We start from the raw sequence: 15,400 nt of genomic DNA on the forward strand, positions 1-15,400 counted from the left end.
AGAATTGGTGCATGTTGCCTGAGAATTGGTGTATCAGTGAGATCTAGAGAGTGTAGCTTTCATCAAAGCCTCAGGAAAGGAATGGCAGTCCAGAACGAACATAAAGCAGTGGCCCGTGGGAATATATCCACAGAATGATAAATCATGAGTGTGTTCCATTGAGCAGTGAGTGGACAAGCAGGAGGCATTCAGAAGTCCAGTTCTCCAGATTATATTCAGATGATAAAAATTTGTCGGTGTGCTTGCTTCTCTGTCTAGGATCCCCAGTTTTCATCTCCTGGATGGCAATGAGAGTGGAGTTCTTCAAAAAAAAAAAAAAAGGCCCTCCATCATTCAAGGACACTTTCTATATGAGATACATGAGTCCATGTGTATACATTGGCTTTTCTAGCAGCAAGCTATTGGTTTTATGGTGCTTCATGCTCCAGAGCGGGTGTGTGTGTGTAAGGGGGTGGGGGGCTCTGTGCTTATTGAGAGCTCGCCTTTGCTGCCCCTCCATTTCTTCTATGGCCAACAGCCTCTCCTAGGGAGCTGTCCCTCAGCACCGCTTCTGATGCTTGAAATAAACATCTCCACCGCAGCCTCAGAACACTGGGGTGAGATGGTTGTAGATGGCTTCATGACGCTCGTTTATTCTTTGTGTAAACACAGTTGTATTGGAGGAGGAGATGAAGAGATGCTAGAGTAGGGAGCCTGGGATATAGGAAGCTCTTCTGCAGGAATGAGAAGGACCTTTCCCTTTTCCTTGGTTTTCCACTACACCCCCTGATCGCTCTCCAACTCCACCTTGACTTTATGCTGCTGAAATGGAGTTGGGCTCTGAGTAAAGTAGGAGGGGGAAGCAGTATTTGTGTGCAGGAGAAGCAGCATTTATTTAGAAGGAGGAGGAAAAAGTTTAATTGTTTTAGCAATGAGCAACGATGACCAGCAGTGGGGGTGGCAGTACGTGTGCACATGTGTTCCAGAGGGGTCTGTGACTCGCCGCAGCTGAGCCAATGACTCATTCCAAATTTAGCGACTTTTAGAGGTCATTTTAGTCATCCTCCTGGCTTTGGGCTGGATGGAGCCTAACTTAATATAACGATTGGTGGAGGTACTGTGTTCTGAGAGAAGAGTGTGCAAAGGAGTGGGAGGCATCACGTGGTCTCTTTGAACCGCTCTCCAGAAAAGGACGTTCCCTAGTTTCCCCAGGATGCTTGGGTTTCCCTATCCCTGTATCAGCGTGATCCTCCCGGGAACTGCTTTTTTTTTTTTTTTTTTTTTTCTTGATAGAAACCGGATGTTGGATTCTCAAGGTGGGCGGGGGCTCCATCCCCTCGGACCTGTCAAGGGTTATTGAGACTCCTAGGGTCCCATTAGCCAGTAAGAGAAGCTACCATTTATTTAATCAGAAACTTGCCATGCAGTCTGAGCTTAGAACAGAATAGAGCAAAGACGTTACAACGCCTTTTCTCAGGCAATGCGCATGATTCTGCGGCTCTGTGCTCGCTACACTTCAACGCACCTTGAAATGGGCTCGCCTCCTTCGCGCAGCGACAGACAAAGAGTTCAGCCAATCAGTAACTATACTCGTGGGTAATGTCCAATAAGCAGGCGGTAGGGGCGGACCACCAGGACAGGCCGGGCTAGGCTTCACTGTGGACCTGGCTGAGCTCTGCCTCCGTTGGCAGTGCAGGTGCCGCTGCGCCGGGGCCCTGGAGGCTGCGCGCGCCGAGACGAGCGGAGCTAGGAAGGGATGGAGAGCGGGCCGCCCGGGCTACAGGAGCACCGGCAAGGGGCATAGGCGGGCGAGAAGCGGGCACTGAGGCACGAGAAGTGTGCAAACGCAGGAGCACTTTGTGATAGGATGAGGCTCTTGGCTGGCGCGCGGTAGTACTATGATTTGGTATGTGGCCACTTTGATAGCAAGTGTGATCAGCACCCGAGGTCTTGTGGCTCAAGGTGAGTTGAAGTGCAGCATCCCTCCTCCAACCCTCCAGGCGTTCTCAGACCCTTGCTCCAGGCTCTGGCTCCAGAACCCCGGGGGTGAGGCTCCAGCCCCGGCCAGGCGCACCTCCGGTCACTAGCCCGGGTGAGGGCCGGGGAATTGCAGGTGGGAGGAACTCGGCGGGAAGGTGCAGGAGTCCAAGAGCTGCGAACGCCTTGGAATCTAAGTGGACTTGGTCTACCGTGGGCCCCTTGGTCCACAACCACACGTCGAATCTGAGCTTTGGGGAAACCCTAGTGCTCTAACTCTGGCTGCTGGGGACTTTGATGGTCTTTAGGCAGGATTCCGCGCGTCCCAGCCCCGCACAGCACCGCTGGATGGAGAAGCCCTTGAAGGGAGGCGCGATTAAGAGCTTGGGAGTCCCCGCACCCGTCTCTAAGGGACTCGGTTCTCCGGCCCGCGCCCTTCCTTTCCATACGTCTTGGCCGCGGAAGTCGGATCCAGTTGGCAGGTGACACGCAGAATTGACCTAGAGGCTCCAAGCAGCGTCTGCTCTTCTTGGTCCGCCGGCGCCCGTCCTAGCTGCATCTGGGCCCCGGCCAGGCAAAAGTTCCCGGGGAGGCGCTGTCACCGCGCTCCAGGCTGCCTGGCCCAGCGGCCTGGGGGCGAGGGCCGCAGGGGAGGGGTCTGCCCTGCTGCGTCTCAGAGTCGAGCGGGATTTTTATTTCTGCCTTCTCTGGTTTGAGCCCAAGAAAAAGCTAGGGAGAAGCCAAGGCACGGGGTGCATACTTGAGCGCGAGGGCTTTCGATTTGGAGGTGGCAGAGCTCTGGGTGGCACCCGGCTCTCGGCCCTTGTATGGAAGTCAGAGCCAAGCCTGGAAGCTGCCAGGACTCTGAGCTCACGGTTTCTGCGCGTGGAACCGACCCGGCTGTGGGCAAGTTCGCAAAGCCAGGAGGAGATGGCGGCGGGAGAGGAATGGTCTGTGGGTGGAAGGCAACAGGGTGGCGAGGACCTGCAAACTAGGGAGCCTTTTAGTAGGGTTCTGCTGCAGGCGCGGGCTTCCCGGGTTTCTATGCACCTTGCCTTGGGGTGTGTGGGGGGAGTGGTTTGAGAAAGTTTCCGGATTGGAATGTATCTCCTCTGCTACTTGAGAGGGGGTTCTGAAACGAGAGAAGAAGGCAAAGGGAAGGACAGCTTTCCATCAAGCACTGCGATGGTAGGGATGGTTATAAAGGTTTCCATTTGTCAGGTGGGAAAACCGAGACAGGGTGACCTCAGAAGCTTATGGAAAAAAGGTGGATGTTGCTGTGCCTCTCCCCTCCCCCTTTCCATGAAGTCTTCCAGTGACCTCCTCCTCCTCCCCTCTAGGTTTTGGTTTATTCTGCTATGGGGCTGTTTCTGAAAGCACAAAAGGTTGTGCTGGGATCTGAACTGAGGAGACACTAGAGGACCCTTGAACTAGCTTCCTAACTTTAGCGAGGGTGTAGGCATAGGGACAGACTTTTTTTTTTTTTTTAAATTTAAACACAGACTAAGGAAAATTGGGTTTATATTGCAGAGATTCGCAGAATGGCTAGACTGAAGGAGGAATTTTCAAATGTTGAAGGTTGTTAGACTTGAAGGTTATTGGTCCTTCTGTCTGGAACTCCTACTCTTCTGTCGGGAACAAGGATGACCTGATTGGTCTTGGGTTCTTTTTAGTCTAAAATGGCTCAATGAGGCAATTACAGACATATACTTATTGATAAATGGACAGAATTCAAATCCAGGCTGTCCCACTTGCTCACCCCGTGACCTTGAACAAATTTCTCAGCTTTTTCAAATGTCTCTTACCTCAGTGGAAAGTGGGTTAGCTGTAGGAATTTGGAGGCTTGGAGTGTGTGAACAGTTCTGTGATGAAGTGACTGGGTGCCTATTGTGAAGTATGTGCTCGGCAGACATCAATGCTAGTATTTCAGTATCTATGGGATTCCTAGCTCCTAATCAGTTTCTTCCCTTTGGGCTATTCAGGGAGCTGAGAGTTAGGAGTGTGTTGGAGGGACAGTCAGAGGATTGCCTCTGAGGAAGCTAGACCCCTTCATGGGCTGACCTTGTCTGGTAGAATCTCTCCTGCATCCCAGGGAAGTGTGGGTGGGGCATGCAGAATTGCTTGGAAGTCCTTTACAAGGTCTGCAAAGCTGAAGTATTGCTGGCTGCCAGATGCTACAGGAAGGATGCAGAGCCCAGCCTACAGAGGGGGAAGGGCACCTGCTTGGCTGTGAGGCCAGGGTTGCTGGTGCTGATGAGGGGCCTTATGGGATCCAGATGTTCTGTGAGTGGCAGAGGTGACTTTGGAGAAATCCTTCAACCCCAGAGACCGCGAGATGCTTCTTCTAGAATTGTCCGAAGCAGGAGTCACTCTAGGTGAAAAGGATCAGGCCTATCAAACTGTCAGCTTGCAAGTCTGGCACAAAGGTCGGCATGGATTACTCCTTTTGACTTTGGTTAGGTATCTTGGAAGTAACTGAGATCTGTGATCCAGTTGGGAGGGTAAAGAGAAGAGAAAGGCAGAGGCAGGTGGATCTCTGTTGCACAGAGAGAGTTTCAGGATAGCCATGGTTACATGGAGAAACTCAGAGAGAGAGAGAGAGAGAGAGAGAGAGAGAGAGAGAGAGAGAGAGAGACAGAGAGAGGAGAAGGAGAGAGGGAGGGGGTGGGGAGAAGAGAGGAAGGCTATTGATGTGGTGGTCTCTGCATCACAGATATCTGCCCAGCAACCTGGGGGAGTTTCCACACTCTGTGGAAATCCCGAGCAAGGTATAATTGACATTCAACCTCCTGTAAGAGAGGGAAGTCCGTTCCTCATTTCAAGTGCTACCTCCCCTGCCTGCCACAGAGTCTGTTGGTGGACTCTCTGGCTCCTGTGCATCCGGGCAAATTAAGGTCTGATTCAGATTCTGCTTGTGATTGGAGCAGTGCCCTCTGTTCTCTCTGGCTTTGTCCACCCAGCTTCCCTTTGTAGATGGAGATGGGGATGGGGGAGCTACCCCAGGGCAGCCTCTCAGCTGGGAAGGACTTGGTGCAGGAAGTGGGTAGTGAGTGTTGGTATGAGTGTGTCTCAGGGCATTTACATGGAGGCAGGGGTGTGTCTGGTAGGAGGCCCCCCTGCAAGAAGCTGGAATGGGTACGTGTGGGAGGCAGCATGATGCTGAGTACCAGGAAGAGTCCGCTGGAAGCAGTAGGCCCATGGTCCAGTATACACCAGGCTCTGGAGTTGTCAGGTCCCAGGTTCAGGTGGTTTCATGTTTATATCTGAGACAGAAAGCTGGGATCTGCTTTCTCAAGGAGCAAAGGTTGCTTGGTTAGATGTTCAGAGCTGATATCCCTTCCTTTTTTGCTGTGCCTGGTACTTTCCCGGGTCTAGGCTTCCTCTCTGTCCTCAGCAGAGCAGCCCCTAGCTCTCAGAGTTGGCCAGCATGTACGGTTTTGCTTTTTTCTCCGTTCTGCTGGGTGCTCATTAGGTTTCCCTGCAGTCCTCCAGTTAGCACTGAAAGTGCGGGGGTGGGAGGTGAGGCCCAGTGAGGAAAGCACCAGGAGCAGTGAGATTTAACTGATTCTTGTCTCCATGAGAGCTGCTCCCTTCTGGAGGCTTCTCAGCTGCCCTCCCCAACCCCAACCCGGGAGTGACCCCCTTCCCTCTGCTTCCAGGGATGGGTTGAACAGTTTGTGTGCAGAGTGGATCTTGATGAGCTGTGATTGGTAAGAACTTTTGGCTTCTTAGAAGAGCGTGCATGTGTATGTGTCTGTGCATGTGTACGTATACATATGCGCCCAGGATGTGTTATGTGTATTCCTATATGCATGTGTGAGTATGCATATTTTTAAATGTGTGCACACATATATTTATCCCTGTATGTATGTATACACGCCTCTGTAACCAGTGTTTACACTTAGGTAGATGTGTACCATGCACTTGCAAACACTTGTGTGTTTGTGTGCACTTGCATGGAACACATCAGGACAGGAAGATTTATGTACAAGCTTGAGGTAGGAGCCCCTCTTTTGAATACTTTGGGATACAGCGGGACTGCTCAGCAAGCTGCTTGCTTCCCAGTTCGCTGCTCTGCAGCTGCATCCCCATAGCCCAGATGTTCTTAGAGTTGAAGGCTCCAGCTCATAAAGCTGGGACGATAGACTGTCTGAGGTTCAATAGAGAAAGCCTAAGTAACAGGGTAGAGACGCGGCTCACTGGGAGCTGACTGCCTCTCTTGCTAGGAGGCATTAGTTGCCATCAGCCTGACACAGTCCAGGGGAGATAAAGAAAGCTCTGGGTGCCTGGGGAGACGGTAGAGGATTGGGGTTGGAGGAGCAGCTTGCAGTCAGGCTTCTGCCCCAGGGGCACTGCCCATGGGTGTGGTCTGGTCTGCCGGAGGCAACTGACCTATTTTTCTTAGAAATCTTCCTGCTTTCCTATTCGCTCTCGAATGAGTAATCAGGAGAGTGGTGAGTGGAGATGGGGCCTCTGTGAGGGTTTTGTAAGTTCTGTGAGGTCAGGGCTGGGACATGCCTGCCTGACCTTCTGACAAAGAGGGACTGATAAACTTCCTGGCCTTCTGCCTTCTTTGCTGCTCCCTTATCTTCTTCCTGGTCAAGTGGCCCCTAGATGTAGGGATGTGGCATAAAGCTTGTTCATGGGCACAGACTGTACCAGTGGTCACTGCCCTCATCCTGGTTCAGAGCAGGGATGCCATTGTTCTACTAGAAGTAATCTCCCACTCATTCCCAATGCCTGTCTGATCTGTGGTGCCCTCACTGGCCAGCCTTGTGGTATGCATACCAGGATGCTCTGTGGGGTACACAGGCTGTGTGAGGACAGGCTTCCTTCCAGGTGGTAAGGCTAGGTTGTGGGTGTAGGGAGGAGGTATGGCTTCACTTTTCTGCTGAGGAGCTATGGACCGAGATTGAATTACAGACTTCCTTCCTGCCCATGGCTCCTGGGGAAAGGGCTCTTGGAAATATAATCTAGCCCAGCAAATTAAGGTCACTAATAGCACTGGCACCACTGATGCTATTGGAGGAGGTGGTGGTAGTCCAGCCAGAGGGGTTGGAGGTGGAGCCCCAGTCCACCTAGTACCTTGCTGTTTCTAAAGTAGGAGCTTATCCAACTTTATCCCTTGGCCTCCTGGGAGGAGTGTAGAAAGGCTGTGAGGATATTGGTCGGGAGCTACAGCAAGGTAGGGCTTTTCTAGAATGTGAGAGTCCTTTCTAGGTAGAAGGAAGATAGATACCATAGATGGCCTCAAACATACCCAACCTGTGTGTGTAGAGAATGGGACACCCTCATGTCCTGGGTACTGGTCTCCTCTCCAGGCTAGACTCTCTGTGTGCTCCTTACTTGGTACTGGGTGGCAGGAGCCAACTTTCTGCTGTCCTTAGGTCCTCCTCTGGGTGTGTGCCTCCCATGTGGCGAGAGCCCAAGTCTACCGGCTTCCTGGAATCTCCTGGAGCCTTCTGGCCTGTCGAGGAGGAGGGATTGGGGGACTATTGGGGGCTGTGTCTTTTTTGGACTCAGCAGGGATTATTTTTAGGCTGGCAGATGGAGGTGGCGGTGGCTGTCGCTGGTATTATTAGACAACAGGCCTGTGGTTTTAGAGTCTGGTGCCCAGAGGAGGAGGAAGAGGAGGCTGCCATGAGGAGCCATGGAGGCTGGTAGTCAGCTTATGTCTTCCCTCCTCTTAGCCATGATCCAACCCAGCAGGGCTTTCAGGACCAGGTAGAGTGACCTTCACCAGAATCAGCCAGTGATATTGCATCTGATCTAGATGCTTCTAGGAGGAAGGCCTATTCTGTAATCCATCTGTGGTCTTGGGATGCAGAGTCTGGACTCTCAGAACCTATGCTGACTGTGGGTGGAAGCTCTGACTCTGTATAGAGGAGAGAGGCTTTGGTCACCTGGGTTCTGGAAGGACTCTTGACCTACTATTTGTTACATAGGTAACTTTTGGGAAGCCATATACTGTGTCCATTTGGAAGACAGAGATAGCAGAGCTGTGTCAGGGGCCACACTATAGACATGTAGCATTGTACCCCTAGTACAGACCCTGTATGTGGTGGAGCTGGGTAGTGTGTTCTGCTTGCCTCCCAGCTGCAGGGAGGTTTCTATACTTGCCTCTTGTCTCTTCTCCTGCTACTTAGAAGTAGTTTTCTATCCTCAGGACCCTTCCTTCCCAGCCCTTTCCTGGCTCCAGGTTGTGACTATTGGATGTGGGGCTGTGCCAATCCTTGGATGCTTTATAGTTCTATGCTCAAAGGGTGTTTGCTGGCAGCTTTGGACTCAGCTACCCACTGGGTACCACCTGTCCCAGAGAATGGGAGATTTGTATCCTATGGGCTTCCCAAAAGGTCAGCCAACCTGTAGGGGCCTGTTCCATCCACCTGCCCTCTTGCTTTCTCTTTCCTGCCAGGGTGGCATAGCCCTAAAGTAGGCTGGGCAGCCACTCAGGATTCAGATTTGCTAGGCATATAAGACCACAGTCTGCCCTCTTGAAAAGTGCTGTGTGAGGCTCAGGGCGTTTCCTAGCTTTTTTGATGTGCCCACCCCAAGGCAAAGCCAGTGTAAGGGAGAGATCTGTGATCATTATTTTTAAGCATTATCCTTCCCCTGCCTTCCAGCTGCTCTCTGTGGCCCTACTGGGGACAAATATGTCTTCCTGCCTTATGTAGGCTCAGCTCTGATTCTTAGTTCTAGGGTTCTTTGAGTTCCAATGTCTCTTTGTTATGGGAATTGCCCGAGTGACTCCCTAGTTGGGTTGGACATACAACCAGCTTGTAGGAGATTCATTTGTGCCCCTTTCTCCTAATTTCCTGACCTGAGTCTCTTTCACTCCTGGATGGTAGTTTGATTGCTCTTGTGTTTGATTCCCAATTTCTCCTTTTTCAAGCCCCCCATTAGCTAGGCTAATGACCCCCCTCCCCCAAACACACTCATTGAGCTTTTCTGGAGAGATGTTTATTAGACATATTTTGGCTCAGAGACTATGAGGCCTAGAGAAAAGTATCTGTGGGTGATAGAGTGAGGGAACATACTGTGTGTGTGTGTGTGTGTGTGTGTGTGTGTGTGTATAAGAAGGGAAAGAGAAGATGACTATTTTCAGATCCAGAAACCCAGGAGAACTTATATTGAGTGTGGAGGCTGAGACATGGCTTCCCCCTCGTCTTCCTTGTGGAGAAACCTGTCTCATTTTGTCTTGTGTGTCATCTTTGGGATGCATCCACTCTGCAGTCACTTGTTTGTGTTTGGAATGCCCTGGAGAAGAGATGTTGGGTGGGAGAGTGCTTGCCCTGCTATTTGGGGGTGTGTTTCATGCTTGGGACTCAGGACCTAGTCCAGGGGCTGGCTGAGGCCAGGAGTGTGAACCTGCAGCCTTCCTTCCTGGGCTGGGAAGGGAGGTGTGAAGAGGCTGCCTTATTGAGATGCAGAGAGAACCAGGCAGTGCAGGTGCAAATGAGCAGCTGGCACTGTGGGGACCCATGCCAAAGGTGACCTACCTCTGGGCATTGCCCTCCAGAGCCTTGGACTTGGCAGCCTGTTGTCCAGAGCAGAAGTTGACTATTAGAGCTTCCTGAAGTTCTTCAACTCTCTTCCTTCTGCCTATACTCTAGGGGTAAACATGCTGCCTTTAGTGAGCCTCTTTGCCCACCTTCAGGTAATCTGGCCCTGGGAAAAACACCCGTCTGCTTTCCTTGGCTTTTATAGTTTGCCTCCTAATCTCCCTACAGGCTGTGCTGCAGATAGTTTTCACGTGTGTGCATATATGTACACATACACACATGTACACTCCCCCAGCCTCACTGCCATCCCCATCATTCTGGCTCATGGATTCTGCTGGGAACTCATTCCTCTTGGTCCAGTTCTGCTCTTTGTATGCCTGGATTCAGTAGACTTCCCCCCCTCCCCCCGTGTGTCCTATGGGATGTGGGGGACGCTGAGAGGCACTCCCTGCAGCTGGGCTCTCTTCTTTTCTGGAGGGTCTGGGCTGCAAACAGCCTGTAGCCAGGTTGGGGGAAGGGAGGCTAGGAAACCTGCCTGGGCCTCTGGCAGGTGAGTGCAACACTCTGCTTTGCTCCAAAAATATTCAGTGATCTTAGCTCTTTCTCTAGAAAACAGTGATGTCACCGAGAGCCAATAGGCTTCTGCAAGGGCTTGCTTCCCTCTCTGCCTCCTCCTTCCGCAAGTTGCAGAGAAGAGGGAGGGAGCTGGGAGCTGGGGGGGAGAAGGAGACACAGGCGACACACTCCTTGGAGAGGTACAGACAAGAAACACACATGCACATAGAAAAGCTCCCCATTTCTGACAATCAGGCAAAGCCCCTTTTCCTGTCATAGGGCAGCAGAAATCCACAGGCTTCTTTGTCCACAACACACACACACACACACACACACACACATACACACACACACAGAGAGAGAGAGAGAGAGAGAGAGAGAGAGAGAGAGAGAGGCAGGCAGGTAGACAGAATCACCCACATAGGTGGGAGTAAGAGAAAGAAACAGAGATGGAGGCTTGACAGAGAGACATGAGGAAGGAGCAGGAGAGAGAGAGAGAGAGAGAGAGAGAGAGAGAGAGAGAGAGAGAGAGCACACACACACACGCACACACACAGACAGACACACACTCTCACATGCCAGAAAGAGACAAAGACAGATACCTAGAGAAGGAGTCAGAAAGAAAAAAAACATGAGACCTAGAGAAAGGAGAGAAGCTGGTACTGAGGACACAGAAGTAGACAGTGATCAGGAACACACACACATAGCTAGGCACACAGATGTGAAGGCCAGACAGAGGCATGAGCTCATAAGGTCAGAGGTGAAGAAGAGCAGAGGTGGATCCACAAAAGCTCTCTTGCTCTCCTGTAGGCGACTTTGGGTGGGAGGGCCCAACAGGCTTCTGGCTTGTAGCCAGTGGAGGCTGCTGTCCTTGGTACTGCTCTGGAGAGCTGGGCTTGGAGGGTGGTAAAGGGGAAAGTGTGTAGTTAGCTTGGGGGAGTCATGGGCACTTGAAGGAAGGCAAAGATGAGGCTGTCCTTCTCAGAGGGAGAAATAATCAAGGTCACCTTGTCATCTCCCTCTCCCTTTCTGATGTGAGGAGGGTGTGCAGCTGTAGATGTTCTTTAGGTTCTGTTTGCTCTGATGTGTGAACAATGTCCCCAGAGATAGCCTCTTTCCTGGCTCCTCAAGCCTGCAGTTTGGCTAGGGTGGAGGCCTCTCCTGCCAGCCACCCTCCCTTACCCTCTTCCCTATATGGGTGTGCCCTTGCTAGCTCCCTGATTCTGATGTCCTCTGTGAAAGATAGGGGATTGCTCCAGTTTCCCCTCCTTTGTCATCACCATCTTTCTCCCTTAACAGTGATGTCTGGGGCTACTGTGAGAGTCTAATAGATTCAAAGCCTGGAAATTGGAGGGCTGCAGTGCCTCCTGCTCCCCTCTGCAGCAAGGCTGGCGCAGTGGGTTGGAGGAGGGGCTGGAAAGACCGCTCAGGCCCACGGGGCTTTCCCTCTGGTGTTGCCAAGCAGCCTCCTTAGCTTGTTAGGGATTCCCCGCTCCTGTATGGAGCCCTCTTGTTTAGAGCTTTAACACCAGGCTGAGCTGGGGGTGGGGCAGAGGAGGAGGCAGGCTCTGCCTTCGCCCACCAGGCTCCAGTGGGAAGTGCCCTGCTTCGGAAAGACTGCAGTATGTTCAGAGGGACTACAGCTGGGCAGCACCCCAAGGGCTGAAAGCCCTTCATACCCCATGTCTATAGCTCCTGATGCTTTTTCGAAGTACAGGGGATACCTGAGGAAGGCAGGCCAGGCGTGGTTGTATCTGCTGCTTTTTGGGTCTTTGGTTGTGAAGTCTTGCTTGCAAGACTAGAGAGAATGGGACACCCCCTCCTTTCTTCTTCTCTTCTTACGTTATACAGGAAGCTTGACTGTCCTTAGGGCAGAGGGAGGTGGGTGTCCTGGGTATACTAGAGACCGTTGGAGAGGGAAGGGTAGGTTCAGAAATGGGGAAGAAGGGTTGGATATCAGCATAAACTGTAGGAGCAGGATCTTCTTGCCGATTCCTCACGTGTCACCTTGGCTGTCCTTGTTAGGTGCCCACGGCCTGCGAGAGGAACCGGAGTTTGTGACTGCTCGAGCTGGCGAAGGTGTGGTTCTGAGATGCGACGTAATCCACCCAGTGACAGGACAGCCTCCACCCTATGTTGTAGAGTGGTTCAAGTTTGGGGTCCCCATCCCTATCTTCATCAAGTTTGGCTACTATCCCCCACATGTGGACCCTGAGTATGCAGGTAAGCTGTGAGGGATGAGAGCTGTTCCCCCTTTCTCTCCACCCCCTACCCCCTCAGGTTTTGGTTGTGTTACACCTCCTTTTCAGGGCTCAGCCGCATCTGCCGAGTCCCATTTACTCTTCAGTTTTCTCTGTCACTTCTGATCTTTCTCTTGACTGGGCCTATTATCTCTGTTCTTCATGCTCTTTGCCTTTTCCCTTCTCTTTTTGCCCTCTAGTGGGTTTTCACCATAAGTAGGAGAGGAAGTAGAAGAGGCAGACGTGAAGCCTGTGTCTTCATCCTGTGGATGTGCTGAGGGCTAGGACTCCAGGGCAAGCTAGAAAGAGGCTCCTTTGGAGGAAGCAAAGGGCAGAGGGGGAAGGGAGTCAGACAGCTCCACCCTTTCCGAGGTATGACACAGCTCGGGTTGCAGGATCAGCTGTCTGTATGCCCCCACTCTCCTGGCTCTGAAGTTGGGGTGTCCTGTGCAGAGTCTGGTATGCATCTTCACTTCTTGCTGTCTGTGCTCTTGGCAGACATCAGATCTCAGCTCCTCTCTACTATCCCCCCACCCTTTTCCCTGGCCCCGTTTATGTCTTGCTCTGTAATTATTCTGCCAGCATGGTCTCCCTGTGACTCACTGCTGCCGTCCCACCAACCTGCCAGGGAAGAGGGCGCAGGGTGTGTGCATGTGTATGTCTCTGAGTGTGAGTGTGTGCTGGAGCTGAAAGGCAGTCAGGAGACAGGTAGGACCCTGCTTTTTACCTTTCTTTTTACCATGGCTTCTGAAGTCTGAATTACCTTCTCTGAGAATGCATGCATTCTTTTTTCTTTCGCTCCCTCTGTCCTCCTTCCCTCCTTCCCTCTCTCCCCCCTCCCTCCTTCTCTCCCTCTCTCTCCTTTTGGTACTGAATATGGAACTCAAAGCTTTGCACTTGCCATGCCATTACTCTGCCTTTGAGTTCCACCCCAGCCTCTATATGTACCAGGGTATCCCTAAATTGCCCTCTCCGAGCTTCTTACCCACAATCCTCCTGCCTTAGCCTCTTGAGTAGCAGGGATTACAGGACCTGTATTACAGACCCTTTCCTGTTTGGCTCTCTTCTGAGTCTATGTCCCCCACCCTCCTTTTGGCTAGGATTAACTTTGATAGTCTTTTTAAGCTGACTGGCATCAGAGTTCTTACAAGGAAGGCTTGACTCTGAGGCAGAGAGGCAAACAGCGGAAGAAGTGGTTTTGATTTGAATGGATGTGGGCTAGAGTGAAAGATGAAGCAAGAGGGGTCTCTGGGTTGCTTTGTCCACTGCAGTGTGGGCAGGACTCTGCTATGCCCTTTGTGTCACAGAGGTAGTTAAAAGTTAAGGACGAACCGCTAGCCTTGCCTTGCCTGCCCCTTCTAGGCTGGTCTTTGGGGGGATATGTCATCTTGGTACTAGTAGCAGGAATGGGAGGGGCCAAACGTATGACCCTGGCCTGTCTTAACTCTGCCTGTTCAGGGAAGCCAGACAAGGATGTTGGATCAGGTAAGTAAGTCCTTGGTACCTCAGCTGAGACACTCCCCCAGTCAATCCTTTTCCATCTCTCTCTTCTCATCCCTGCACCCATCATGCCTTTCTTTTGCCCTGGATCTCCAAACGAATGGGCATATTTTAAGGATCAGAGGCTATTGTCAGTGCCACACACACAGCAAGCTGCCCTTGTAGGCTGGTGTAGGGCCACTTGGGGAGGGCTTGTGGCACCATGACCAAGGCAGTTTGCCTTTGCCTTCTACTGTGGGTGCTGACTGCCATTTGGTGACACTGCCATGGGAAGTGTTCTGAAGGTTATGATGGGTCCCTTTGTCTTTGGCTGGGGGAATAAGAATGCTGATAGATTTTCTCAGATGACTTACTGGGCTCTGTCCACTGTGTTCTCCCAGGCCGGGCCAGTCTTCATGACAAAGCATCTCTGCGGCTGGAGCAGGTGCGCTCTGAGGACCAGGGTTGGTACGAGTGCAAAGTACTCATGCTGGACCAGCAGTATGACACATTCCATAACGGCAGCTGGGTTCATCTCACCATTAACGGTACGTAAATCTTTCTTGGCAATGGCCAACTAAGATGACCTCTGAGGCCTACTCTGGAGGAAGCTCCTCTACTGAGAGGAGCCCCAATAAGCCCTGGTCCCACACGATCTTTGTTAGTGTCTCCTTTACACTCCTTTGATATATTCCTGGAATTTGTGGGTCAGTAGAGTGTGCGAAAGCAGCAGGTCCCCCGTGTGCAGGGTCCCATCAGAGTTCCTCTGGGGAAGGTTTGAATCTGCTTTTGGGAACCAGGAGGTTTGGATTAGTCAGTGTTGGTGTCATTTTCTAGTCTCGGATGACTCTGCTAGCCCAGGCTGTGCCTCTTCTCAGGTGGAGTTCCTTGAATATCAGCATGAATCTTTCCAGGTTGCTCATTTAGTTTCTCGTTGAGTGCATTTATTTGGGTAATAAGTACCAAGGGTCTGTTAACTTTGCTAGCCCCACACCAGCTGCTAGGTAAATACTGTTGAGTAAACTCAGACCCATTTCCTGCTTCAACAGGGTTTACCAGCTAATAAAATGTGAGAATCCTGGGAAGAGGAACCGTTTTAATGGCTGTCAGTTATTTATAGCTCATATTAAATGGATTGTGCTATGCACAGATACTTTTCAAGTGTCTGACTAGGGCAGGGAGGTCTGGGTGAGCTTGCTGAGTTCCAGTCTTGGTCTAGGCTGGGGTGTTCTGGGTCCACAGTGTTAGTGGTCTGAGGGGCTTCACATAGGGTGAGGTTTTAATAGCATACATACTGAGATGTGCTGCACCCAGTGTAAGTCTGGGGTTAGAGATACCATAGCCAGAAAAGAAGATTCACTGCTCCTACACTAGAAATTTCTTGTGAGATGTTTTACCTGAAGAATGGTTCTGTCTCCCCTTTCCAGTGGGGTTGGGTGAGTCTCATACTGTCCCTGGGTCTGGCATCACCTCGAGATGTTGTCTGGGGACAATAGCATATTTTAGTTTTTTCTTTTTTTTCTTTTATTTATTTATTATGTATACAGTGTTATGCCTGCAGGTATGCCTGCAGATCAGAAGAGGACACCAAATTTCATTATAGGTGGTCATGAGCTACCATGTGGTTGCTGGGAATTGAACTCATGACCTCTGGAAGAGCAGCCAGTG

At 51.4% G+C, this 15,400-nt stretch overlaps 1 protein-coding gene across 2 annotated transcripts in view; it reads left to right on the forward strand.

Annotated features, from left to right (window-relative positions):
- Positions 1–1,833: 1,833 nt before the first annotated feature.
- Igsf9b (immunoglobulin superfamily member 9B) overlaps positions 1,834–15,400 on the forward strand; it is a 46,104-nt gene continuing 32,537 nt past the window's right edge. Inside the window, exons 1-3 of one of the 2 annotated variants that reach the window (XM_028763912.1) lie at positions 1,834–1,941; positions 12,039–12,236; positions 14,134–14,280. In XM_028763912.1, coding sequence (XP_028619745.1) covers positions 1,878–1,941; positions 12,039–12,236; positions 14,134–14,280 — 409 coding nt within the window. In that variant the 5' untranslated portion in view covers positions 1,834–1,877. The remainder of the gene's footprint in view (positions 1,942–12,038; positions 12,237–14,133; positions 14,281–15,400) is intronic. The other variant, XM_028763913.1, reaches the window with a different exon arrangement.

The sequence above is a fragment of the Grammomys surdaster genome, unplaced genomic scaffold (genome assembly GCF_004785775.1).
Source record: "Grammomys surdaster isolate TR1022 unplaced genomic scaffold, NIH_TR_1.0 140, whole genome shotgun sequence".
NCBI lineage: Eukaryota > Metazoa > Chordata > Mammalia > Rodentia > Muridae > Grammomys > Grammomys surdaster.